The sequence below is a fragment of the Miniopterus natalensis genome, chromosome 14 (assembly GCF_054644295.1).
Source record: "Miniopterus natalensis isolate mMinNat1 chromosome 14, mMinNat1.hap1, whole genome shotgun sequence".
NCBI classification, from domain to species: domain Eukaryota; kingdom Metazoa; phylum Chordata; class Mammalia; order Chiroptera; family Miniopteridae; genus Miniopterus; species Miniopterus natalensis.
The window spans coordinates 23,503,386-23,528,751 of record NC_142094.1 but is presented as its reverse complement, the minus strand read 5'-3'; the positions used below and the strand labels follow the sequence as shown (position 1 = coordinate 23,528,751).

At 39.7% G+C, this 25,366-nt stretch overlaps 2 protein-coding genes and 1 pseudogene across 9 annotated transcripts in view; 2 read left to right on the top strand and 1 right to left on the bottom strand.

Moving 5' to 3' along the window:
• TET1 (tet methylcytosine dioxygenase 1) overlaps positions 1-11,395 on the top strand; it is a 115,412-nt gene extending 104,017 nt beyond the window's left edge. For 4 of the 5 annotated variants that reach the window (XM_016198381.2, XM_016198379.2, XM_016198380.2 and 1 more), the window contains one exon: positions 793-11,395. In XM_016198381.2, coding sequence (XP_016053867.2) covers positions 793-1,784 — 992 coding nt within the window. In that variant the 3' untranslated portion in view covers positions 1,785-11,395. The remainder of the gene's footprint in view (positions 1-792) is intronic. The other variant, XM_016198384.2, reaches the window with a different exon arrangement.
• Positions 8,840-17,746, bottom strand: LOC107526067 (cilia- and flagella-associated protein 298 pseudogene; annotated as a pseudogene).
• A 9-nt stretch (positions 17,747-17,755) lies between these two features.
• The window catches only part of CCAR1 (cell division cycle and apoptosis regulator 1), a 41,589-nt gene continuing 33,978 nt past the window's right edge, over positions 17,756-25,366 (top strand). Inside the window, exons 1-4 of one of the 4 annotated variants that reach the window (XM_016198375.2) lie at positions 17,756-17,802; positions 18,961-19,083; positions 23,296-23,468; positions 24,122-24,166. In XM_016198375.2, coding sequence (XP_016053861.1) covers positions 19,011-19,083; positions 23,296-23,468; positions 24,122-24,166 — 291 coding nt within the window. In that variant the 5' untranslated portion in view covers positions 17,756-17,802; positions 18,961-19,010. Of the gene's footprint in view, positions 17,803-17,836; positions 17,926-18,353; positions 18,871-18,922; positions 19,084-23,295; positions 23,469-24,121; positions 24,167-25,366 lie in introns of those variants that run through there. The other 3 variants (XM_016198378.2, XM_016198376.2, XM_016198377.2) reach the window with 3 other exon arrangements.

Here is a 25,366-nt window from a genome sequence, read left to right as displayed (position 1 = left end):
TCAGTATTTTAATCGTTCCTCCCCATCATTTATATTTGTTGACAACTTAACCTCTATAATAATAGTAGTCAACCATAGATAGTAGCATGGGTGTCTTGAAGTGCCACTCCTGGGTTCCTATGTATGAGTTTTCTTTAGAAATGAGAACCATTGTGTCTCTAGGTTGTATCATCGGGGCGGGGGGGTGGGGAATAGAACTTTGAAACAGGGAGAATGTCCTCAGCAAGAATATTTTCATTTGATGTAATATTTGTGTGGGTGTGTCAGAGCAGTTACCCACATTGACCAGTGTGATAATAATGACCTACCCTACTCGGTGAGAAAGGAACGAGCTTAAATGCATGTGTTTTTATGGGTTACAAATGGCTTATTTTCAACTAACATTTCTATGTGCCTTCCTTTGCTAATTAACTTTGCCTATTATGATGCTTTCTTTGCCCAGGAATAGTTATAAACTGTTACTTATTTTTTACTTTTTCAAAAATGAGATCATGCAATACCTAAAATCCATCTAAACATCTCCTCAGGTAGTTAAATATTGTTCTATGTCATCATATTATCATCTTTTAGAACATGAAAAATTCTTTAAGGAAAATCACTGGGTGAAAAAGGTACCAACTACATCCGAATTTTAATGTATGTGTGCGTGTTTGACTTAAAGTGAACAGAAGAGAACTGGCTGGCACTGACGTCATCAGTGTTTGGTCATATCATTCTTTGTACTCTTACGACGACGACTGCCAAAAGTAGTTTGTACTGACCTTCACATTTGGTGTCCTTTTCTCTGTTTAGGGAATAAAACTGAGACCTTGCAACCTGAAATTAAAAGTGAAATTGAGCCCAATTTTATCTTCAAAGGTTCGGACAACATTAAAACCTACTCACTGACCCCATCCATTCCTCACCCAGTGAAAGAGACAAACTCGCCCCCAGGCTTCTCCTGGTCCCCTAAGACTGCTTCCAAGAACGACGCCCCGGTTCCCTGCGGGCTTTCCGAAAGAGGCAGCCACCCGCACTGCATGATGCCTTCTGCGGGACACAGTGGTGCTAACGCTGCTGCTGGGGCAGGCCCTGGAGTCGCACAGCCTGGTGAAGTGAGTCCTCCCGCCCTGCCCGCCCCCCTCTCAGAGTCCCCGGGTGGCTCTGAGCCCCTCACGGGGCCATCTGAGCAGCTAACTCCCCAGCAGCCAGACCAGCAGCCCCCCCTCGTCACCTCTGCTCCTGACCTTGCTTCCTCTCTGGTGGAAGAAGAAGAGCAGCATTCGGAAGCAGATGAGCCTCTGTCGGACGAGCCCCTGTCCGATGACCCCCTGTCGCCCACTGAGGAGAAGGTCCCCCACATTGACGAGTATTGGTCAGACAGTGAGCACATCTTCTTGGATGCCAATATCGGGGGGGTGGCAATAGCGCCTTCCCATGGCTCTGTTCTAATCGAGTGTGCCCGGCGAGAGCTCCATGCCACCACCCCCGTCAGACACCCGAACCGGAATCATCCCACACGCCTCTCCCTGGTCTTCTACCAGCACAAAAACCTAAATAGGCCCCAACACGGTTTCGAACTAAACAAGATTAAGTTTGAGGCTAAAGAAGCCAAGAATAGGAAAATGAAGGCCTTGGAGCAGAAAGGTCAGGCAGCTGGTGAGGGTTCTAAGCTGTCCCCTGAAGTGAATGAATTGAACCAAATTCCCTCTCATAAAGCATTAACATCAACCCATGACAATGTTGTCACCGTGTCCCCTTATGCTCTCACACACGTTGCAGGGCCCTATAACCATTGGGTCTGAAGGCTTATCTCCCCTTCTGATGCCTTTGCTAGTGCAGTGTATTTCTCCAAGGTGCTGTTAAAGGAAAGTCATGTTGTTGTTTACTAGATCTTCATCTCACCCATTTGAAAGCTGAAGTTAAAGAAAAATAAATACACAATAGGGTGGGTATTTCTTAACTGTGACTATATTCTGACAATTGGTAGATGGTGCACATTTTAAGCAAAAATAAAAGTTTTATAATTTTAAATACATAAAGAAATGTTTTGGTTAGGTGTTAACCTTGAGAGAATCACTCAGTTTGGTGCTTTAAATTAAGCCTGTTTACTATGAAATGAGTAATTTTTAGAGGATTTTAACTGGTAATGTGCTATGATGTAAAATCAAGATACACAGTGTTAACTCTACACAGCTCCTGGTGCTTAACCACATGGACACAGTTAAAAATAAGCTGAATTATTATTTCATGGTGCCATTGTTCCAACATCTTCCAATCATTGCTAGAAAATAGGCATATTCCTTTTAAATAAACCAATGAAATGTTTTGTCTCTTAAAGTATCTCTCCTGTATAAAATAATTCATTATTGTTAGTAATGGTTGGAGGCTGTTCGTAAATTGTAAATATATATTTTAAAAGCACTTTCTATTTTTAAGAGTAACTTGAAATAGTATAGTATAAGAATCCTATTGTCTATTGTTTGTGCATATTTGCATACAAGAGAAATCACTTATTCTTGCTGTGTAGAGTTCCATCTTATTAACTGCAATATGTATTCTAATCATGTATATGGTTTGTGTTTTTTAATGTGTTCTTTCTCACTCAAATATTAGCTACTTATATAAAACAGATCATGCGAAATTGGTTAATTATCTAAAATTGGAATTTGAAAGCATATCACCAATATTGATTAACATTTTCTTGGGAACTAATTAAGAGTGATCTCTTCTGATTTACTGAGCAACATTGATCCCAATTTACTTTCATTGTAGCTTTCTCAATATAACCCATGAAAGGTGTTTCTAAAAGGAGATGGGACATAATAGGATTCAGAAGAGTCAAATGCTTATAAAGTTTCAGGGTGATAAAATACAAAAATTAAGTAATAAGGACCCTACCCATCCCAAATTGCCTTACTTGTTCTGGAAGTCATTCTGGTACAGAATAGGAATAAAATTTTAGTAGAAATATTTTGAAAACAAATTCCTTATTATCATCACACACCCCAAACAAACCGTAGGAATGGTATTATAAATATAGTTCTATTCATTAAGAGCTAATTCAAAATTTAAACATACAGTTTTGGGAAAATAACTTCTGCGATAATTGCCTGTGTTCTAGGTAACAGGAAAATAGGCAATCCGTGTATTTCAGCTCTCCCATTATTTTTTCTATTACTCTCTTGATTCACAGCAAAATGAGAGAGATTACCCAAAGCAAACTTTTAGAACAGGAAGAAATTTCAGTGAAATACTTGATTCTGTTAAAATGCAGAGGTGCTATAATATTCAAAGTCTCAGATTCCTTGGGAGTATGGAAAACCTAATGGTGCTTCTCCCCTGGAAATGCCATAGGAAGCCCACAACCGCTAACACTCACAATTCTGGTGCAAAAGCAAACAGTTCCAGTAAGCTCTCTAAAGAAAACTCATCATAACATATTAAAGTAATATATGGTGCAAAGTATCAGTTTCAAGCTTTTGACTAATCAAAGTAAAGGAATATGAAGGGATTGTAAATAAAATGTCCATTGATAGACCATCTTCTTGTACAAGTAGACTTCTGCTTTTGAATATGTAAAATAGGGTAATTCATTGACTTGTTTTAGTATTTTGTGTGCCTTAGATTTCTGTTTTAAAACATGTATATTTTTGTGAGCCTAAGGTTTCTTATACATATAATTATATAAGTGATTGTTTATTGTTTCAGCTGCTTAAATAAGATATTTACTAGTATTAGACTATCAGGAATACACCCTTGTAATATTTCGTTTTAGGCCTTAGCTCTCACTAGAAATTATTTTCTCACCAGATTTAATGGATAAAGCTTTAATATACTTTATCCGTCCATCCATTATCCATTCTTTCATTCAACACTTATTGAATGTCTGCAAAATTTAACTATTAACTTGTTTTTCTTTGAATCACCACCCATGACAGTAAACTTGAAGAATTAAAATCCTAGAAGATATTCTAACTCATATTTTTCAAAGAAATAGCACATTCCCATCAAAACAATCCATTGTGATGTGTGTGTGTGTGTGTGTGCGCGTGTGTGTGTGCGTGCGAGCAGCAATTCAGATCAGTGTCACTAACTTAAAATAAGTTCCTTAACAATCTAAACTTGAAGCACTAATGTTGATTTAGGGAAATACTGGTATTTTTTAAGTTAGTTGCAGTTTACCAAAACAAGTACATGAAAATATCCAGTCTCGGCTAAAAATGTCTCCATTCAGTTATTATAACACCGTGAATGGTCTGCTCAACTGATAACCCCGTGGTGGGAACCACACATGATTCTTGCATTGTTGGACTCTTTCATAAGTTTAACAGTTTACCGTCCCGTTGTGTGCCCTGTAATTTTTTTAAAGCTCATGATTGTTTAATGTTCTGCAGCATTGTGATTGTATGCTGGCTACACTGCTATTAGATTGCTCTTTTTCATGAAGCACGGAAATAAATTTGTTTGAAATGTCATTCTCACTCAGAAAACTGGTCATCTAATATTATTTCTACACCTCTATTATATTTTACTGTAATGATCACTTGTTTTACCTTTTCTGGTAGCGCTCAAATTGGGTTTTCTATCTTCTGCCTTTGTTCATGGTATGAGAGTTGAATTCATTGATACATGACTCCCAAGATAGCCCAGTCTGTTGATGTTACAAACTTTATGATGGGAGCAACCTCTGCCTATTGTAGAATCCTACAAAATATGCTGCCCTTCAGAACCCCATTTCTAATGGCTCCTAGGCTATAACTGAACATCTTTTCTTGTGCTTGTCAGCCTCGCCTACAACCTCTTTCCAAGTCATACACAAAGTACCAATTATATTCTGTCAAAAACCTAATTGAAATATATCAGCGACTTTCAACCTTTATGCCACAAGAATTTTAAAACATGCAATACCTGAGGATTTGTCGGGGGCACTGACCTTTTCCCATAGCTTGTCAAAAAGTGACAGCAACGAGCGACAATAGCAGTCTGGTGTGAGTGAATCAAAATCGAAATTTGGGGGTGGGTCAGATCGGCAAAATAATGTATTTTTTGGTGTGCCATGAGCTGGAAAAAAAAGGTTGAAAGTCACTGAAATATATTGTTACTGAAAAGTGAGCCTACCTGAAAATATATGGCTGTAGGTTAAGTTTTGCAACTTACTAGCAAAATGTTTGCATCTGAAATAACCTTCCAACATCTTTACACAGCCTACATGTAAATGAAACAATTTCATTTGTTAAATACAGAATTTTACTAGAATAGATCCATAAGCAGTTTGCTTAAGACATAACCCCAATACATACTTTATTGAATGCATACTCTTGTAAATGAGATACTGACTAAATTCATGTGAAGTAAGCTACTTTCTAATGTTATTACTTCCATGGATTTCTACCGGTTATTTTTTTTCACAATAGCATGTATGAAAATAACCCCAAACTATTTCAGTTGAGTCTTTTTAAAACATTATATTGAAATATTTTATCTGGGACAAAGTTTTGGCATTGCATGACAACTTCCACCGATAGCCGGCACAGCATTTCTTTTGAATATGCCAAGTAAATCAGTAGCTGTGTATGACCTTTAATAATATATAGCTACCTTCTATTTCACAACTGTTTAATGCATGGAAATCTTTTTTGTCTAGTTTTAGTACAATTGTGAGTTTTGATCTTTTGTAGAAATTAATGAGAATTGTGAAATAAGCTAAAATAGTAGTGGCCTCTCAGAGCACTGGGAGACATCTTAGAAGTCATAAAAGTTCAATCAGTGGGGCCCAGAGAGCAGATTTTAATGTCAGTGTGTAATTAATTTTGTAATTATAATTTAAAGAATCAAACGAAGGCCACTTCTTGGTTAGGATGATTGTAGGGGGAAAAAACTTGATTTGATCACCCACAAGGTATTTTATTAATGCGAAATAATCTTATTTTGGTACAAGTCAAAACTAAAATGGCTTTAGGGTTTTTTCTGAGAGGTTCAGGGATAAAAGTAAAATTGAATCAAGATTTCCCTGCCTTCAGAACCTCTTGATCCTTGCTTGGGAAATTTAGCTGACTTTTACTTATTAAACTAGCCTGTTAACACATCCAACAAAGTGTGGCAATAGTCTTGTTCGGTGTTCAATAAATATCAAGGATTTATACAGTACAGGCTTTTATTTCCCCAGAACAAGTATTAGGCATATATAAGGAGTTATAAAAGATTGAATGGTTGAAATAATTGGGGGAAGTATATTTCTATTGTATATACTACCTAACCATAGTTGTACAGTCTACCCACGTGTCTTGCCTAGTTGGCCCCACAATTACGTCCCAGCCTAGTTTATTTTGACGTGGCTGGCTACATGTCAGACACTGTCTTACTGTGCACAGCTGCTAACCTTGCCCTTAAGTGTATTGTACTTGTAACTTCAACGTCAGTAGTATGGCTCCCTTAACCCAGTTACGTGATCAGTGCTCTGATTCCTGAAAGAGTCTGGGTTCGCCCCAATCAAATCATGCTCTATGTTGAGCTTTCATCTAACAGGTTTAGGAAATGACGCCATCCATGGCTCTGGCATGCAATTCAGAAAGAATCAGTATGTCCTTTATCAGAAGCTGAATGCGTGTGTTTTCTTGGGATGTACTGAGATGAACTGGCATCTTTTTGCTTTTCTCTTGTGTATAACATAGAGACTAAATTCCTCTGTTAATTTCTGAGCTTGTGAAAGTGGCTTGTACCCAGGACATCACCCTTTTGTCCACATCAAGCTCCACGTTCCGGTATCTGGACGAGTGTTTCTCAGTCCCTGCTTCCAGTGGGACCCATTCAAATACTGGTGTTTGTTTCAAAAGGCACATATTTCATTCCTTCAGCTAATCCAGAGGCATTCCTTACTTTGCCACTCCTAATTCTCACTGCTTTGAGGGCCCCGCCGCGTGTTTCTCGTGGCATTCTGCAGTTCATGGGATTTCTAGTTTGAGAGTCCAACACGTCTTTCCTTTGGTGCCTGTGCTCCTTTCCCATCCTTACTGTGCTCCCCATGGTCCTTCCCGGGCCACAGGTTTTCTTCTAGCTCCTTTGGCCATAAGTGTCCCCTCAAGTAAAGCAAAGCAAAACTTGGTCTAAGGTAGGAATGTTACCGTGTTAAACATTAGCTGATTTAACTCATCCATGTTTCGGTGCCACTTTGGGAGCTTCATCCTAGTTTTTCTAAAGAGAAACGTGGTCCCTGTGGGCTGTTGGGAAAGGCATTCCCTTTCGCTCGTCGGAACGAAACCTTGCAGCCGTCAGACGCTTGTGCATTTTCAGAGAAACAATATTAGAGAGTAGTTCAGCTTCTTCATTTGGCTAGATATAAATTTATAATCGGACCAGAAACACTGCTTGTTATTTCCCCCCTCATGTTCCTGAAAGTAGTGTCACTGAGTGCACTAATTCTTTTTACTGCTCTTATGCTCGCCTCTGATTTTCCTTTAAAACCACGCTTCCCCTTTCTCTCTCCCATTCCCCGAGTCCGCCGCCAAACTTTAAGAACCGCGGTGACCTTGGTCTTGGTCTCCTATCTTTTAAAGTCATGCTTCTGAAGTTCCTTTTGGAATAACACCAAAAGGAATTAAGAGCTTTTATTCAGTTCTTTTCAGGGGCAAGTTCAGTTTTTGGGAATAGATGTGATCACAAGACCCTGGATTAGCATGGAGGGATCTCTTTCTATCCCAACAGTGCTTCACTCTAGACTCGTCTATTAGTGTTTGAGTGTCTACAGAAGGTTATACAAGAAGCTAAATACTCTACCACTACTTCTATATGGCTTTCCTGTTTTTGTATAATGCATCATACTGATTGTCTGTGACCAGTGACTTTCTTAGTAAAGGATCTAATCTATAGACGAGAGTATTTTTTGCATGTCTTCCTCCTATCTCCCAGTCCAATTTTGTGGATGGTATCTACTTTCTAATGTAAATTTACCCCTTTGGAATTTGGTTGTTGGCAATAATAGGAACTCTTCTATAATCTGCATGAGAAAAATTAAAAAGTGAACCAAAAGTAATTTGAAGAGTTCTTTATTGTGTTTTTATTTTTTTACTTTTTTAATTGAATTTAAGAAATACTTTTAATGTTCTTTCTCCCCACTCCATACCAGTTTTATCTGAAAAAAGTTCTCGGCTCAAAATGAGGAACAATTTTGAAATCAAATAGGATAGCGAGAAAAGTTATAATTAATCTTTGTGCTTCATAATATTTTAGGTTATCAAACTGCTTTATTATGTGCTACTTTTTTTTCTCCAGCACTGAAGATTGGACAGAGAATGTTTCCATCTCACTGGTGGGGAACCTGTAGGTTGGCAAGAACAGCTAATGGCTGCTCCAAGTCACACACACACAGCAAGTCAGAGACTAAAACATTTAGTATCTGCAGACTGCTAAATGCATTTCTGCACCGTAAACTGAGACTTAGAGAGTGTTATCAGTTAGGAATTTTGTCAGACCTGATCTAAAAATAATGTAGAACCTTGTATGCAAAACATGCTCCTGGAGTATTTTCTTTCCACTATTTATTTTTGTAAGTAATTACATCCTTAGAATTTTGTCAAAGAAGAACCTCAAATACAAATAGTCCCGAAATAATAATGTAGGCAGATTTTTTTTTAAAAAAAATAACTTTTATTGTAAAAATTCAAACTAAAAAGAAAACTAGAAATTTCAACATCTTCACAGACGGTTGTGATTATCCATTATTATTATTTTACCTAAAGAGAGAAGTGAGCTAATATTTTTGGAAGCTTCATCAACGGGTGAACCTCATCCTGGTTTCCACTTTATGTTTTGCACCCATGAAAGTGTCTTCTGAAAGCAGCGTTGTACCCCCGTGGAGAAGTTAAGGAGGAGCCCTCACCATTTTCTTCCCTTTTCTGAGCATCAGCTGCTTCTGCTCCTTACTGCTAACATTAGGTTCTGGGGCTGGGGCTCCTTGTCCCCTTTGCTGAATCTTGACAACTTGGTTTTTTTCATTTCTGCCCGTGTAGTCTGAAACTTTCTTTGTTCTTCTTGGCTCCTTGGCAGCCCACCGCAGCTGTGCTTCTGACTCCTCAATGACCTTGTGTCCTGCCTGAGTTCCCAACATCGTATTTTCAAATTCCATCCCGATGGGATAGTAGGGCGCAGCCCATGGGATAAACAAGCATCACTCCCCCTTGGAGCTGGGGCAGGGCGTCCTTCACCATCTCCATGGTAACACAGGCCGGCGTCCATTTGTTTCTTAGGTATTATTGCTTTGGCTTCTTATGGTGTTCTTTAAATCTTGCTTTATTTTTTCATTTGTGGCATGCCCATTTCTTCGTCCGATGACATCCTTTTTTAATACTGCACCTCCACTGGGTGCACACTTTTCACCCAATTCATCCCTTAATTTCAGTTCTTCAGTCTGGTCATCAATCAGTCCTTGCATATTAGGAGGGAGAAATACTTCATGTTCTGCTAACTCTTCCATTTGTGAGCAGATCTGCCACACCTGGAGCCAGTATTGTAGACCCCGGTCACCTGCACCATGAGCTCCTCCAGCTTGGTGCTCCTTTCACGTGCAGCAGAACCATGGTGGCCAGCGGGGCTCTGAGGGGACAGCTGCACTACTTATTTAGCCAGCAATTTTCTTGTGCATACTTAAGAAGGTCTCCCCAAATTCCCAGGACTTCTGCATTAGGGCTTAGATTAAGTTTTATTATTCCTTGTAAAAACACTTTTTCAAAAAGACCTTGTAGTACTAAATAGAGGGAAACCTCCTAAGTAATCTTTGTTTTAAAAATATTTTTTAAAAGACTAAAGTCAGCAACCCACAATCAAAGTTAAATGTGTTTGTTATATTGAAATGCAGTTTTCTTGAAGGAATGTGCTGGGTAAACTGACTCTTCTAGTTCCCAGGACTCAGGCAAAAATGTGAGATTGTTGGCATCTCTAACAGATAGTACTTATTTGAATTTTTTTTGGTTTTTTTGTTCCACTTTGTTTCCAGCTACATACAATCTCTCTGTCAAAGGTTAAACATACCTCTGCCCAGAGAGTTAAGAAAAATGAGATGTATTAGTAAAAATTTTAGTAAGCTCTTTATAGGTACAAACAGGTGAGATATTTTGGCTAGTCCATCAGTACATTATAGGTTACTAATGGAAAAACCAGGCCAAACTACCCTAAATAGTCAAATTCCACTTTTGGTGACCAAGTTCAGTAGCTGCCTATCTCAACAAATGCCTGTTTTCAATATTATAAAATGGCTGACTACGTATGACTCTACAAAAACAACTCTTTAAAAAAACAAAGATTAAATATTTTTTATTGTTATGTACGGTCATATTTTTTTTTTTAATTTTTATGAGATAGTGTGATAGGTGCTTCAAGAGAAATATTTTTTCAGAAATGGTTTTATAGTGAAAATAAAGGGTAGCTTTTGCATTGTGACATATGGGTGGATGGTCATCTTTGGGTTACTAAGAAATCATAAAGTGTTCCCTGAAGAGAAACTCATAAAACTACTCAAAAGAGAAAAGCATTAATTTCTAGTTTCTTCATTTTCTCTTGTGCTATATGGTGACCTACCAGTAGATTGACATGCATATCAATGACTTGGTTCAAAGGTGAAGTCGGAGTGCTTAACATTAGTGGGAGTAAAATATTCACAGATCCTTCACTATGGTAAAATAGAGTAGTACTGAATTCCCAAGAGAGAAATACCAATTTCACAAGTTAATATTCCTGTCTCTAGATGAATTTTTCTCTTTGGAGGGTATTTACTATTTATTTTGTACCTTTAATTTTTTTGCTTTTGGGGACCTATTTTTACCTACTGCTGCCCTATACTGTATTAAATATTCTATACAATGAAATAGTAAAAAAAAAGATTTTAAAACTCCACAAATATCCTTTTGTTGTTGTTCTTATCATATGGGGAAAACAGTTTAAAGAAAAAGCACTTCACCATGTAGAAGGGGAAAAAATGATGGTTATTTCAATTCAGGATCAAGATGTAGTGCTCTGCATACAAGGGAACACTTATTAGCAGTACTTGAAGACTTGTGAGTTGAAATTGCATGTTACTTGAAAGATCGAATTAAGCTAAATTTTGGTGCACAGCAGTTGTACATGATTTCATGTTTATGTAGCAAAATGCATTGAAATGTACTAGTATTGAAACATACATGTAAAGATAGTTGTGGAAATTGTCTATTATATTTTCCTTGTGTCTCATTTATTTAGAGCATAAAGTTTCTTTTTTTTAAATTGTTCTAAAGGATAAGGCTAAATGAATACTGTAATTGAAATTATATTTTAAATCTTTGTCATGAGTTTTTAAAAAAAAAAAAAGCTATTGCAAATTGTATCATTCCTGATTATACAGAACTTTGTGGGTGATTTTAAATAAATTTTATACTTCTATTTTGCACCTGGTAGTCTAATTTTTCTTTCCTCTACAAAATAATATGTTTAAAAATTTAATATCCAATCAAATATCTACACATTTTTAACTGCCAGAGACTATAAGAATTTAATATTTGAAGATGACCAAATGTATGGATTGTATTCACAAAATCAAGATGGCTACATATATGGAATCCTTATTATGTCTTAGAAACCTTGCTTTTTATTTTATTTAATTCTCACAGTGATGATTTTAAATAAGGGTTCTTAGTGACCCCATTTTATAGATCAGTTCTAAAGCTTAAATAATTATGTTCACACCCCTAGTAATTGGCAGAACTAGTAATCAACTTGGGTCTAGAATGACTCATGCCTTCCCTTGGGCTTATCATTTTAATAAACTTAATCCTGAACACAGTATGCTAAAATATTCATTAAAACCTGAAGTGAAAACATATCAACAATAGGCGTTTAGTGATATTACAGCAAATATCACAGAATAATAAGATGCTTTAAATTCATCTAATTTGAAACCTACCTCCCCTGTTGTAGCATCCTGGTAGCACTCTTCCTTCTAGTAACAGGAACAACTTTATCCCCCTGCCCCAATTCCTCCCCAGGTTTAGGTGGGCAGCTAGAGACTACATTTCCACCCCCTTCCTGACTAGTTACAAGGGAGACATGACTTAGGCTAACCATACAGACCTGGGCAAACGCTAGGGCATGACAGAACAGCAAAACAAGGATCTTGGGTCCCTGGATGACCAACTCCCCTGAGCCACCTATCAACTTGGTCTTTTCCATGAGAACAAAATAAGTATCCTTTTCTATTATTTTGCTCTCTGTTATATAGCTCACTCAATATCCTAACTAAACATCTACCACATAAGACAACTATCATGTATTTTTAATCATCTCCTGGCCAAATATATAGTTCCTTCAGTGTTCCTCTAGTGACATGGTTTCTAGATCCTTTATCTTCTTAATGCTCTCTAGTCAACAGCCTGAGTAAACCTTTAAAAACAGATCACAGATCATGACATTCCTGATTAAAACATTCCAATGGCTTCCCAGTGTACTTAATATGAAACCAAACTACTTAGTCTGCAAAGCTCTTGGTGACCTGGCTCCTGCCAACCTATCTGCTCTGTTTACCATGCTCCAGCCACCCTGAGCTTCTGTAGTTCTCTGAACAGGCCAAACTCTTCTCTGACTCAAAGTCTTTGTACCTGGGGCCTGGTTCTACCTTCAGAACCTCATATGGCTAGCTCCTTCCTATAGTTCTCACATCAGCTCTAATGTCATATCATTTTTAATGCCCACATAGTGTTTAAGCATAGTCATGTCCCATAATTTTATCACTCCTATTGAACATTTTTATTTCCAACTTTTTACTATGATGAACACTAAAATGCTGGATTAAAGGGAATGAACCTTAATTTAAAAAAAAATAATATTTAAGACATGTCATTTGGTATAAAATTCAAAAAGTACAAAGACATTAGAGGGGAAAAAATAATGACCTTCTACCCCTTTTGCCCAATGTTTATACTCAGGATGCTCCTGACTACTTCTGAAAATGGCTTAACCAATAAACAATGCATTTTCTTTTTTTTAATCCTTACCCAAGGATATTTTTTCCATTGCTTTTCAGAGAGAGTGGAAGGAAGAGAGAGAGAGAGAGGGAGAAGAAGAGAGAGGGAGAGATGTCAATTGGTTGTCTCCTGCATGTGCCCTGATGTGGGCCTGGGATTGAGCCTGCAACCGAGGTACGTGCTCAACGAGGTATGGGAATTGAACCCATTACAAGTTTAATAGCAGGACCCTTCAGGGCCGACGCTCTAACCATGGAGCCAAACCAGCCAGGGCAACAGTGCAATTTCCGATGTAACAAGAGATCCAGAGATAAGTGATTTGGGGTTAATAAACAGCAATTTAAGGTCATCGGAGTTCCAGATGTTTTTCTGCACATCTTGGTGTTTTTATACCATACGATGTGATCCCCTCACTAGAATTTTAAATGACAGACATTATTAAGGAGCATTTTTCAACAAAGATCGTTTATTTTCTTTAAAATATGTATATTTTCCCTGGCTGGTGTGATTCAGTTGGTTGGGCATTGTTCCGGGCACTGAGAGGTTGCTGGTTCCATTCCCAGTCAGGGCACTTGCTGGGGTGGCAGGCTCCATTCCCAGCAGGGGGCGTACAGGACGCAGCCCATCTATGTTCCGCTCTCAAGTTAATGTTTCTCTTTCTCTTCCAATTCCTCCCTCTAAAAATTGATAAAAATGTTTTTTAAAAACCCAAAATAAAAAAATAATTTTTTTGAATGTATCTTTATTGATTTCAGAGAGAGGAAAGGAGAGGGAGAGAGAGAGATAGAAACATCAATGATGAGAGAGTCATTGATCGGTTCCCTCCTGCATGCCCCTGACTGGGGATTGAGCCCGCAACCCGGGCATGTGCCCTGACCGGGAATTGAACCCCGATTGCCTGGATCCTAGGTCGACACTCAACCGCTGAGCCACGGCCAGCGGGGCAACCTTCTACATTTTAATTATGACATGTCTTGGTGTGGGTCTCTGGATTCATCTTGTTTGGAATTCCCTGCACTTCATGGATTTGTATGTTTATTCCCTTCACCAGGTTAGGGAAGTTTTCTGTAATTATTTTTGCAAATAGGTTTTCAATTTCTAGCTCTCTCTCTTCTCCCAGCACCCCTAAATGTTGGTACACTTGAAGTTGTCCCAGAGGCTCCTTACATTATCCTCATTTTTTTGTTTTGTTTTGTTCTGATTGGGTGTTCCCTGCTTCCTGATCTTCCCATTCTCTAATTCGACCCTCTGTTTCATCTACTCCACTGTTGACTCCCTGTAATGTATTCTTCATTTGAGTTAATTTATTCATCATTTCTGACTGGTTTATTTTTATGTTTTCTATCTCTTTGTTGAAGTTCTTGCTAAGATGCTGCTTGTTTGGGTGATTTTAGGAAAATCTGAAGCATGAGCCAAGACAGGCCATTTGTAAGTACAAGCCACTGGAAAGAGTTTGGATAAGACCGAGAGTGGTTGGGCAGGGTCTCAGGGAATCACCAGGACAGGATTAACAGTGTGATCCAGGTTGATGGAGACTCTTATATGGTGCCCACCTGCAGCTCTGGGGGGGAGGGGAGGTCTCAGAAAAGGAACAATGGCCTCTGCCAGCACTTCTGTCTGGCAGAAAGCTGCCACTTTCCCAGCTCTCACCCTGATGCCAGACAATTCAGTTCCTCCCTGTCTGTCCCTGCTTTCAAGCTGCTGCCCCAGCACAAGTAAGTCCCTGTGCAGGCCCTGTAAAAGGAACTGCCTGGGCCCGGCTGGCATGGCTCAGGGGTTGAGCATCAACCTATGTGGTTCAGGAGATCGATGTTCGATTCCCAGTCAGGGCACATGCCTGGGTTGTGGGCTTGATCTCCAGTGGGGGGCTTGCAGGAGGCAGCTGATCAATGACTTCTATGTCTCTCTCTCCCTCTCCCTTCCTCTCTCTGAAATCAATAAAGATATATAAAAAAAAATTAAAAATAGAAAGTGAAAAAACCCACAGAATGAGAGAAAATATTTGCAAATCATATCTCTGATTAGGATTTTGTATGCAGAACTAGAACTCTCACAACTCAACAAAAAATAGTCAAACAACCAGCTTTAAAACAGGGCATAGTTGACTCAACACTGTGAATATAGTTAATGCCTCTGAACTGTACACTCTAAAAATGGTTAAAATGATAAATTTCATATTACTTATATCTGACCAAAACGTGGGGAAGGGGGGAAATCAAAGGACTTGAATAGACATTTGTCCAAGGAAGATATACAAATGGCCCAAAAGATTCCCAACATTATTGGTCACTAGGGAAGTACTAATGAAAATAATTTTATACCCACTAGGATAACTATAATAATAATAATTTTTAAAAGGACAATAATAAGAGTTGAGGAGGATGTGGTACATTGTTCATGGGAATGTTTAACTGGTGTAACCCCTGTGGATGAAAAAAGTGGTTCTATGGAAAGAAACCTCACAGGGTGATCAGGTTATAAATTTCTACCTAGGCAGGTCATGATGGGTAGTCATACCCCAGGCTACAGTTTCTTTAGTAAAAATTTTAAGCGAGTTCTGTACATTGTTCTTGTGCACCTTCGAAAAACCAGAAGTAATCTCCCTAGAAGGGGGTATTAACCTTCAAGAGAGTACATAATCTTAACTATCCTGTTATCTAGTCCTCACTTTGCTTTCTCCCACCTCCATATGTGCTCCCTCCTTAATTTCAAATGCATAACAGAAGCTGCAAAACTGTTATTCCCTGGAGCATTTGAGATCTTGCTTCCCAGCATATGTAATCGGTTTGGCTCAAATAAACTCATAAAATTTCTCTACAGGTTTGGGCATTTCTTACATCAACACCACTGTGAAAACAGGTTGGGAGATCCTTAAAAAGTTAAGTATAGATTTACCATGCTACCTAGCATTTCACTCCTAGGCATTATACCTACAAGAACTGAAAACAAGAGTTCAAACAAAACCTTGTATGTGAATGTTCATAGCATCATTATTCATAACAGTCCCAAAGTGGAGACAACACAAGTGATCAACTGACATGGATAAACAGTATGTGATATTGTGTTAGGCAGTTAGACAGACATGAGCAGAACAAGGAGGAGGTCACTAGGGCAGAAACCCAAGGTGCCTAGCAATGGGTAAACTGGGAAAGCAAGGACCTTGCCCCCAATGTACCCTTTCCTCCCCTAGCCTATGACTTGGTCATGGGGTTTAGACCCCCTGACATTGTATATGGCTGGTCATGTGGTTCTGACCTCCCCTGACTGTCCCTCCCCTGGCATGTTGGTAGTCATTTGGGTGAGAGCTCCTTAGAGGGGTAACAAATAAGGAGGCTGGACAGTAGCCCTTAAACATTAAGCCACCAGGACAATGAGGTTTTGACCCACATCAAATACATCTTGGCCTGAGTTGTGTTTCATTTCCAGGCGCAGAAAAGCAGCAGAAGCAGACAAACTATGCCACAGCTGCCCTTAGGACCAGCTGCACTGACGAATGACCCCTGACACACCTGGAAAGCTGATTAATATTCATATATGTGTCTTTATTGATTTCAGGGAGAGGAAGGGAGGGGGAGAGGAGGGAGAGAGAGAGAGAAACATCAGTGAGAGAGAGTCATTGATTGGCTGCCTCCTGCATGCCCCAGGACTGGGGACTGAGCCCACAACCCAGGCAGGTGACCAGGATGGAACCTCCACCTCCTGGACCACAGATCGATGTGCAACCGCTGAGCCATGGCCGGGGCAACGACTACTCTGTTGAGATCCCCCCCTGGGACCTCACCCGACTCTCTAGGCTCCCTGCTGTGGGGAGCAGGCCCTCTCCTTCCTGTCCCCCATCTCGGTCCTAAGGTACACGGGCTCCTTGTTTTGCCTCCATAACTTGTTTCCTTAGCCCATTCCTTCTATAGCTCACTTCCACCTTGTGATTTTCTAAATAAACTTTCTTTCATAGTTTGGTGAGTCTTGACTCCGAATTCTTTCTTAGCTAGAACTCAAGTATGGAGGTTGCTGAACCAAGGTCCGTTCTGACTCCACCGGCATTATACCTGGTGCAGTTTCTCCCGCCAACGGTATCATCCATTTAAATGAGTATGTTCAACATAAAATGAAATGTACTGATACATGCTATAAAGGAATCTTTAAACAATACAGTAAGAAGCCAGACACAAAAGGCCATATATTATATAACACCATTAATAAGAACAGTCTAGGACAGGCAAGCCCAAAGAGAGAGAAAACCCATTAGTGGTTGCCAGGACTTAGAGGGAGCAGGGACTAAGGCCTGACCGCCGACTGGGTAGGGGTTTCTAAAGATGGACATAATGATGGTCGCACAACCTTATGAATATAGTAAAAGGTACTGAATTGTACAATATAAAATATTTAAAACTGAATTACATGTTAAGTGAACGTTATCTCAAATTTTTTAAAGAGTTAAAAGTACCCAAGTCCTTGAACTAGGGGAAAAAGGGAGAAAAAACACAAAATGGCGACGGGCTCACGGGATCACATGACTTTCGATCTCCCCCGCCCTTCCTTGGGAAAGCCTTTCCCGCAGAGCTTGCGCCTAGACTCAGCCCCGCTGATTGTCGCTCATTGTCAGGCGAAGCCAAGGTAACCTTTCGTACGCACGCTCTAGTTCTAGCCGCATAGTGAAGGCGGTGAGCGTACTGAAGGGGAGCTGGGATGCGCGCACGTACAACGTAAACTCGTCTGCGCCGCCCCGCGGAGAGATGGGTAGGAGGGGAGAGGCGTGGTGGAAGAGGGGGAAGTTGGCGCATGCGCCTAAGGCTGACGGGTTTGAAATGGCTTCGGTGTTAGCCGGGACCCGATTCAGGTGAAGGTCTGGTCCACTCGTTCGAAGCGGCGGCGGCGGAGCCGGGGTTCTTAACGTCCTATCGGCCCGCGGAAGGGCCGGGAGTGACCATTTTGGTAGCTCGGCGTCCGTAGGCTGGCGACGGTGGGGTTCTCGTGGAGCTGGGGCGGGAGGGACGCGGTCCCTTTTGTGCGGGTCGGAGCAGGCCCCGCGCGGCCCACCCCTCCCCCACCCCCGGCTTTTCCCCGCGGCCGGTGAGGTGCTCCCGGAGCGCCCCTCAGCCTCGGTGTAGCGGGCCCGGAGGGGTCGCGGACGGCCGTCCCTCGCTTTCGAGCCGCTGCGGTTTTAGCCCCCTGGCCTCCGGGCCCGGGGCGTTGGGGCTCCTCGGGGCGCCGTGGGTTTGGGGCGATGGAGGCTTTCTTCGTCAGGCTCAGGGGACCAGGGCTCTCAGTCTTCCTCTGTTATCCCTTCGCCCAGTCTCGTGGGATGGAGGATTCCGCCTTCCCTGGTCTGAGGCCGCGAGGAGCTGAGGCTGGGGGAAGAGGGATGGCAGAGCTCCGGCCCCTCAAATCGCGGGGGAAGGAGAGGGTGCGGGCTGAGATCTTTGCCTTTTCTGGCTTGTATTTTGGGTGGAGGGATCTTCGCGATGCTTCTGTAAAGGGCATCCGTTATTTCAACTGTCTTTTTCCTCGAGGGAAGGGAGAGAAAAGGGACCCCCAGTTTCTTCCCTATTTGAAAAAGTATAGAGATGGCCGTTATTTAAATATTCCTGAATACCTTTACTCGATGTCTTCCAATGTCCGTTACTGGCATCACCATTTTGAATCCCCAACTCATTGCCAAAAGAAACATGCAGACTATATTTCCTTTGAACATAAGGCTGTGTTCTTATTGTTAAGAGTTGGGTAGATAACAGCAGATTCTGTCTGAATGTGACAGTTTGTAGTCGGCAGAAAGAAGCGCCTTTCTTGTAAGTCTACCCCTAATGTCGTTTATCGAAGTTGGATACTTTTGCTGAACTACCTGATGTAAAAATTTTTGCTGCATATCGGACCTTCATATGGGGCTCCCCCTGTTAATTATACGTAGGTCTGTGAAGATATCCTTGACAAATTAAACTTTTATTTTGTGTTATTTACAGTTTGGTTGAACTTTAAAATGTGGATCCTTCCTTAATAGATCGCTGCTATAGAAAACAAGCAAGCGAAGGTTTTCCCCCTGCTTTCATCATGGCTCAGTTTGGAGGACAGAAGAATCCACCATGGGCTACTCAGTTTACAGCCACTGCGGTATCTCAGCCAGGTCAGGCTACTGAACGCATGCACTGTAAATAGGGGCGGGGTGTGGGGTGGGCCGCGTGGTGTAACTGAATTAGGCTCTGCATAATACTGTAATATGTTCGCGGATGATTTTAATTTTGTCTGTGAAGCTCCTTTTAAAAATTAATGGGTTAACTAGCAAAAAAAACCCTGTGTCACGCAACAGTTTGGAAGTTTTATAGTTTTTAAAACGTTGATTGACTTTTAATTGATTTAATTATGTTAGACCTTAGCAGCTACTCATTCATTCGAGTTTATCAAAATCATTTGGCATGTTAAGGTGTCAGAATTCAGAAGTTTTACAGTTGACCCTTGAACAAGGGGGATGGCTAGGAGTATGGAACCATCCCAGTGGAAAATACCTGTCCTACTTTTGACTCCCCCAAAACTTAAACTTTACTAATAGCCTTCTGTTGACTGGAAGCATTACTGATAAACACAAACTGTTGATCAACACATGTTGTATGTTATATGTATTATATACAGTATTCTTACATTAAAGTAAGCTAGAGAAAATGTTATTGAAAGCATAAGGAAGAGGAAATACGCTTACAGTATTGTACATATTTATTGGGGAAAAATGCATGTATAAGTGGACTGCAGTTCAAACTTGTGTTTGGGGCTCAACCGTACTTGAAAATAAATGAAAAATACATACTTTATCAATAATTATACATGACTGGTTTTTAGTTGTTTGAATTTAAAGTAGAAAAACCAGCTGTAAAGAATTATCAAGCAAAGGAAATGGGTATAAAAGGAACAAATGAATATTTTCATTTTCAAAATAAATAATATCATTGAAAATGTTTATTTCAGTAAGACTTTTCCCATTGCTCTTATGAAGAATTTTTTACCATTTCTTCACTTATGGTTTGAATCTTTTTTTTTCTTTTTTTTTTAAATATATCTTTATTGATTTCAGAGAGAGGAAGGGAGAGGGAGAGAGAGAGAGAAACATCAGTGATGAGAGAGATTCAATCATGGATCGGCTGCCTCCCGCACGACCCCACTGGAGATCAAGCCTGAAACCTGGGCATGTGCCCTGACCGGGAATCCAACCATGACCTCCTGGTTCATAGGTCGATGCTCAACCACTGAGCCATGCTGGCCGGGCTACATGTAATTTGTTTTAAATTCATATCTGCATTATTTTCTCCCCCCCATGCATTATTTTCAGTACAATAGCTGTTATGTTGGAATTCTACTGTCTACAGACAAGGGACAAATTCCTCTTTTGTGTTTTAATGGTGTGTTTATTCATAACATTAACATTTCAGTCATATGAAACTGATTTTACATTTTAGAAAATAATATATTTTCCATTTGTCCTTGAAGGTTTAAAAAAGCCCTTAGCCCTAGCCGCTTTGGCTCAGTGGTTAGAGCGTCCACCTGCAGACTGAAGGGTCCTGGGTTCAGTTCTGGCCAAGGGCACATACTTCAGTTGCAGACTCGATCCCCTGCCCCCGTTGGGCGTGTGCAGGAGGCAACCAATTGATGTTTCTCTCTCACATCGATGTTTCTCTCCCTGCCTGCTCTCTGAAAAGCAATGGAAAAAATATCCTTGGGTGAAGATTAAAAAAAAAAATTAGCCCTTAAATTTACTTATTTACCTGGTAGCCTGTGGCCATTTAGGGCTTGTTTCATAGGTTTGTCTGTAGAAGTACTGATATGTAGTGATAAGCATGTCTATTTCAGATGGGTCATGAGACCTTCAACAATTACATTGAATCAGATAAATGAACAGACTGTTCCAATGTGGATAAAAGGAAAAGATCTCCAACTGACAAGTGTGTAGCCACTTATATAGAGAGAAAGATTAAATCAGAGGTTAATAACTTTGTACTTTGCAAGTTACAGAATTATCTTGCAGAATTTGATTATAATTATACACAAGAGTGAAGAATGCTATATACAATATGTAAGGATAGTTTCTCAGATATCCACAAAAGGGAATCCAGAGTCTAAAACACCTAGAAAAGCTACAGGAAAAAAACAGACTTTCTGAGATACTGGCTCTGAGCCCTTCTACTTTGACAACTATCAGTACTTTCCAAAGTTCTAGAAATTGGTACCAGCAGAGTGAAACAGAGCAGATCTGAGGTCAGAGCTCAGGTGGGTGAAGGAGGTACTTATAATTTAAAATACTAATAATTTTTTCTAGGGTCTTTCCCTGTTTTGTGTTTACATGAGAATTTGCTGCTGTTATCCTAGAACAGTGATTCTTAACCTGTTTTGAAAATCTATGGAAGCTTTAGCATTTCTGGTGTTAAATTTTGCATACAATTTCAGAAGGTTAACAGGACCCACCAGTTAGAATCCCTGCCCTAGATTTTGGTACCTTTTTCTTTATTCTCATTGCAGTTAACCTCATTTTGAATGCACATTGATACTAAGATATTCCCCACTCCTTTCTGATTAAATTCATTTAGTTAGTCCTGGTTTCTCCTTTCTGCCTATCTATGACACCTGACTTAAAAACAAAAGAGAAAAGATTAATGTGGTAAGGATTTAGCACTACATTTATAGGATATTTAGAAGGTTTTTTCCCCCCACCTTAGGTTCTCCTTTTCTTTTTCCTCTTTAAATTGTGAACAGTGTTTTTGCAGGGAATAATTTGTAATTTATAGGAAATCCCCCACATGATTTCTGGGATTGGTTTGTATTCTGTTTTTACCTTACTTTGTTGTTGGTTTGTTTTATTTTTAAGTAAAATTAATTTGTACTCTTAAACAACTGATTGATGGCGAATATCACACTTCTAAAGATTTTCTGGGTATTTCAGACTAGGGCTTTGGTTATTTGATTAGTATTTTCTGTTCTGTTCCTGTAAGTGTAAAGCATAGTATTATTATTTCCATACGATTATTAACTAATAGCTATAGAGCAGCAATTTTTCAAGTTATTCTTCGATACAAGCAAGATGTATTGGAAAAGGGAGTGTTCTGTGAGCAAATACTGCTTTTATAGTAATCTCTTTGAGATTCATAATGTTTAGTGGCATAATAAAGGTTCTGAGAGATCTTGAAGTAAAAATATGTGCTTAATTCACTGTTCTTAAATTTTTTAAAACTTGGACCCCTTTTGTTAAACTTGAATGTCTCAAGGAGCTAGTCATTGTTCCAGGAGATACAGTTTGGTGAAGTGCAGTGCTAGACTGCAATTTTTAATTAATTGCTTTTTTTGCATTTAATTGAATAAAAGCACCAAGTAAAATCTTCTGTTCTCTTCAGCTTTTAGCCCTGTCTAAGCATATGTTAAACATTATGCACCTAAACCTGTCATTGTGAGCCCTCCCCCCAATTATTTGGCTTACATAAATGATCATTTTAAGTCACTATGTGATTAATTTTATCTCATTGCTCAGTATAGTAGTGCATTGAAATGAAAACTTTTCGTGCTTTTAAAGTGTTGCTTTGGTCTGTTTTCTAAGTTTACTTTTTTTTTTAAATATATTGATTTCAGAGAGAGAAAGGGAGAGGGAGGGAGGGAGGGAGGGAGGGAGGGAGGGAGGGAGGGAGGGAGGGAGGGAGGGAGGGAGATGGAAACATCAATGATGAGAGAGTCATTCACAGTCTGCCTCCTGCACAGCCCCCAACTGGGGATCCAGCCCGCAACCCAGGTATGTGCCCTGACTGGGAATCTAACCACGATCTCCTGGATCCTAGGCTGACGCTCAACCGCTGAGCCACGCCTGGCCAGGCTAAGTTTACATTTTTAAAGCAAATTAGAAGTACATGACAATTCTGTCCAGTAGGAAGTTTTAAGGATGCATCACTTCCAGCAACACTGCCCTTAATATATGATTCTCATCTGCTTGAAGATAAAACAGGAATTTTATCGTAAAATAATTTATTTTTTGCTCTTCCTAAAATACTCTTTTTTTTTTAACCAAGCAACATGGTTTTTATTTTTTCTAAAAATACTTTTTGAGGGTAGGTTAGCCTCTTGGTTTAGGTAAGGTTGGTTGGGTTTATTCTGTAGTTTTTATCTGTCATGACATGAACATTTCATATAAAGTCATTGGGATCTGGGGTGGGACATTAATCAGTTAAATTCAACAAGCATTACTGAAAATTTTCTCTAGGTTTTTACTAAACCATGGCCGACCATAATGCATAACTAAGCTCTCATGGAAAATTCCTGGAAAGGACCCAAATAATTTTGATCCCTTCCTCCCCTTTTAATCTCATTTTAGCTGCATTGGGTGTTCAGCAGCCATCACTCCTTGGAGCATCTCCTACCATTTATACACAGCAAACTGCACTGGCGGCAGCAGGCCTTACCACGCAAACCCCAGCAAACTATCAGTTAACTCAAACTGCAGCATTGCAGCAACAAGCCGCAGCTGCAGCAGCTGCATTGCAACAGGTGAATCTCTAATAGGTTTTTATATGTGAAAGAAAATTATCAACTCTGTGTAACAGGGGTAGGCACCTTCGCTTTTTTCTTTTTAATTTTTTAATATTTTTATTGATTTCAGAAAGAGGGAGAGGGAGAGATAGAAACATCAGTGATAGAAACATCATTGATTGGCTGCCTCCTACATGCCCCCCACTGGGGATCAAGCCCACAACCCTGGCATGTGCCTGACCAGGAATCGAACCTTGATCCCCTGGATCATAGGTTGATGCTCAACCACTGAGCCACACTGGCTGGACAGCACCTTCACTTTTTAAAGAATGAGTAATTTTCACTTTTTAAAGAATGAATAGCTGTGGGTTTTTATTATGCTTAGTTTTTTCTGGAGATAAAAATTATATATGCCCAGGACATAGAGAAGAGTATAGTTGCATAGTCAAACTCTTAAATTGGGCAGTTCATATACTTTAATTTGAACAAAATTCAGTTATCAGATCTCAGAGTATAGTAACTATTTTGTTTATTTTAGATGACCTTGAGTTGTTCCAGAAAATTTATTTTTAGTGTAATTCTGGTTATATATTTGTATGTTTGTATTTATATTGCTTTCTGAGAATAAAACTAATATACATATTTTTCTTTGAAAAATCTTTTTCCCACAGCAATATTCACAACCTCAGCAGGCCTTGTATAGTGTGCAACAGCAGGTTAGTTTACATCTTTCATGTTAAAAACTTATTTTTAAAGTGTTTGTTTCAAATATAATTCATATGCAGTTTATTTCCTGTCAACTACCTTAATGTGTGATTTGAATTCTTTTGGGGTAGGTAAAAAAGGAATGTCTTCAAGGAAAAGGAAGATAGGACACATGTCCTGAAAACCCAAATCTTCAACTAGTAGTCAATGTTTGACACGTGTTTCTAATAAGGCATGCAGAGGATAATGTAGAAAGAATCACTCTGTTTCTTATTCTTAGTCTTTGGCCCAATACTCCTGTCTGGAGCCTCTAGTCCTACCGTGCTGTACTAGACTATATGTGAAAATGAAAAGCTTTTTTCCATATGAAACCTAAACCCTGGATAGTCCACTGGCTTTCAGCCTTTAGGTGTTTTTTTTGTTTTTTTGTTTTTTTATATCTTTATTGATTTCAGAGAGAGGAAGGGAGAGGGAGAGAGGGAAACATTAATGATGAGTCATTGATTGGCTGCCTCCTGCAGGTCCCCTACTGGGGATCAAGCCCGAAACAGGTATGTGTCCTAACTGGGGAATCAAACCATGATCTCCTGGATCATAGGTTGATGCTCAACTGCTGAGCCACGCCAGCCGGGTAAGCCTTTAGTTTTTTAAGCAACACAACCCTCTTCCTTTTTTTCCTGATGATATTGAAACCTAATATACAAAATACTAAAACAATAGAGCTGTTGAAAATGGGAGGAAACCTACCCTTGTAATTCTGACCCTACTCCCAATTTGAAAACTCCTGACTTAGACTAAAAACAAGTTTCTTTGGTCCCTTTTCCCTAGGCTCATACTCTAATCATGTTCCTCAAGGTTGTCTCATATCTGTAATGGTAGGAAGAGCTAAGAAAAACTGAACCTAAGGAGAAGTTTGTCAAGGAAAAGCATTTCCCCTGCAGAAATCTGGATAGGTTCTAGCCCAAGCACCCACTCTAGGCTTTTCCAAGGTTAAGAGGTCATCTTTATTCCTTCTCAATGCCCTTAAGGAGCTTCAGAAAAGTATAGCAGTCAGGAGAGGAAAAGGGGATACAAGAGAGGGGGACCAAAAACTTGAATCCAAAGACACTATGGAGAAACAGCTTCTCAGTCCGTAAGCTCTTATTCCTAGATCCATGCCCCAGTTTCATCCTTGGCTTAAGTCCTTTGGAGTTTCACGAGCATTGCATTTT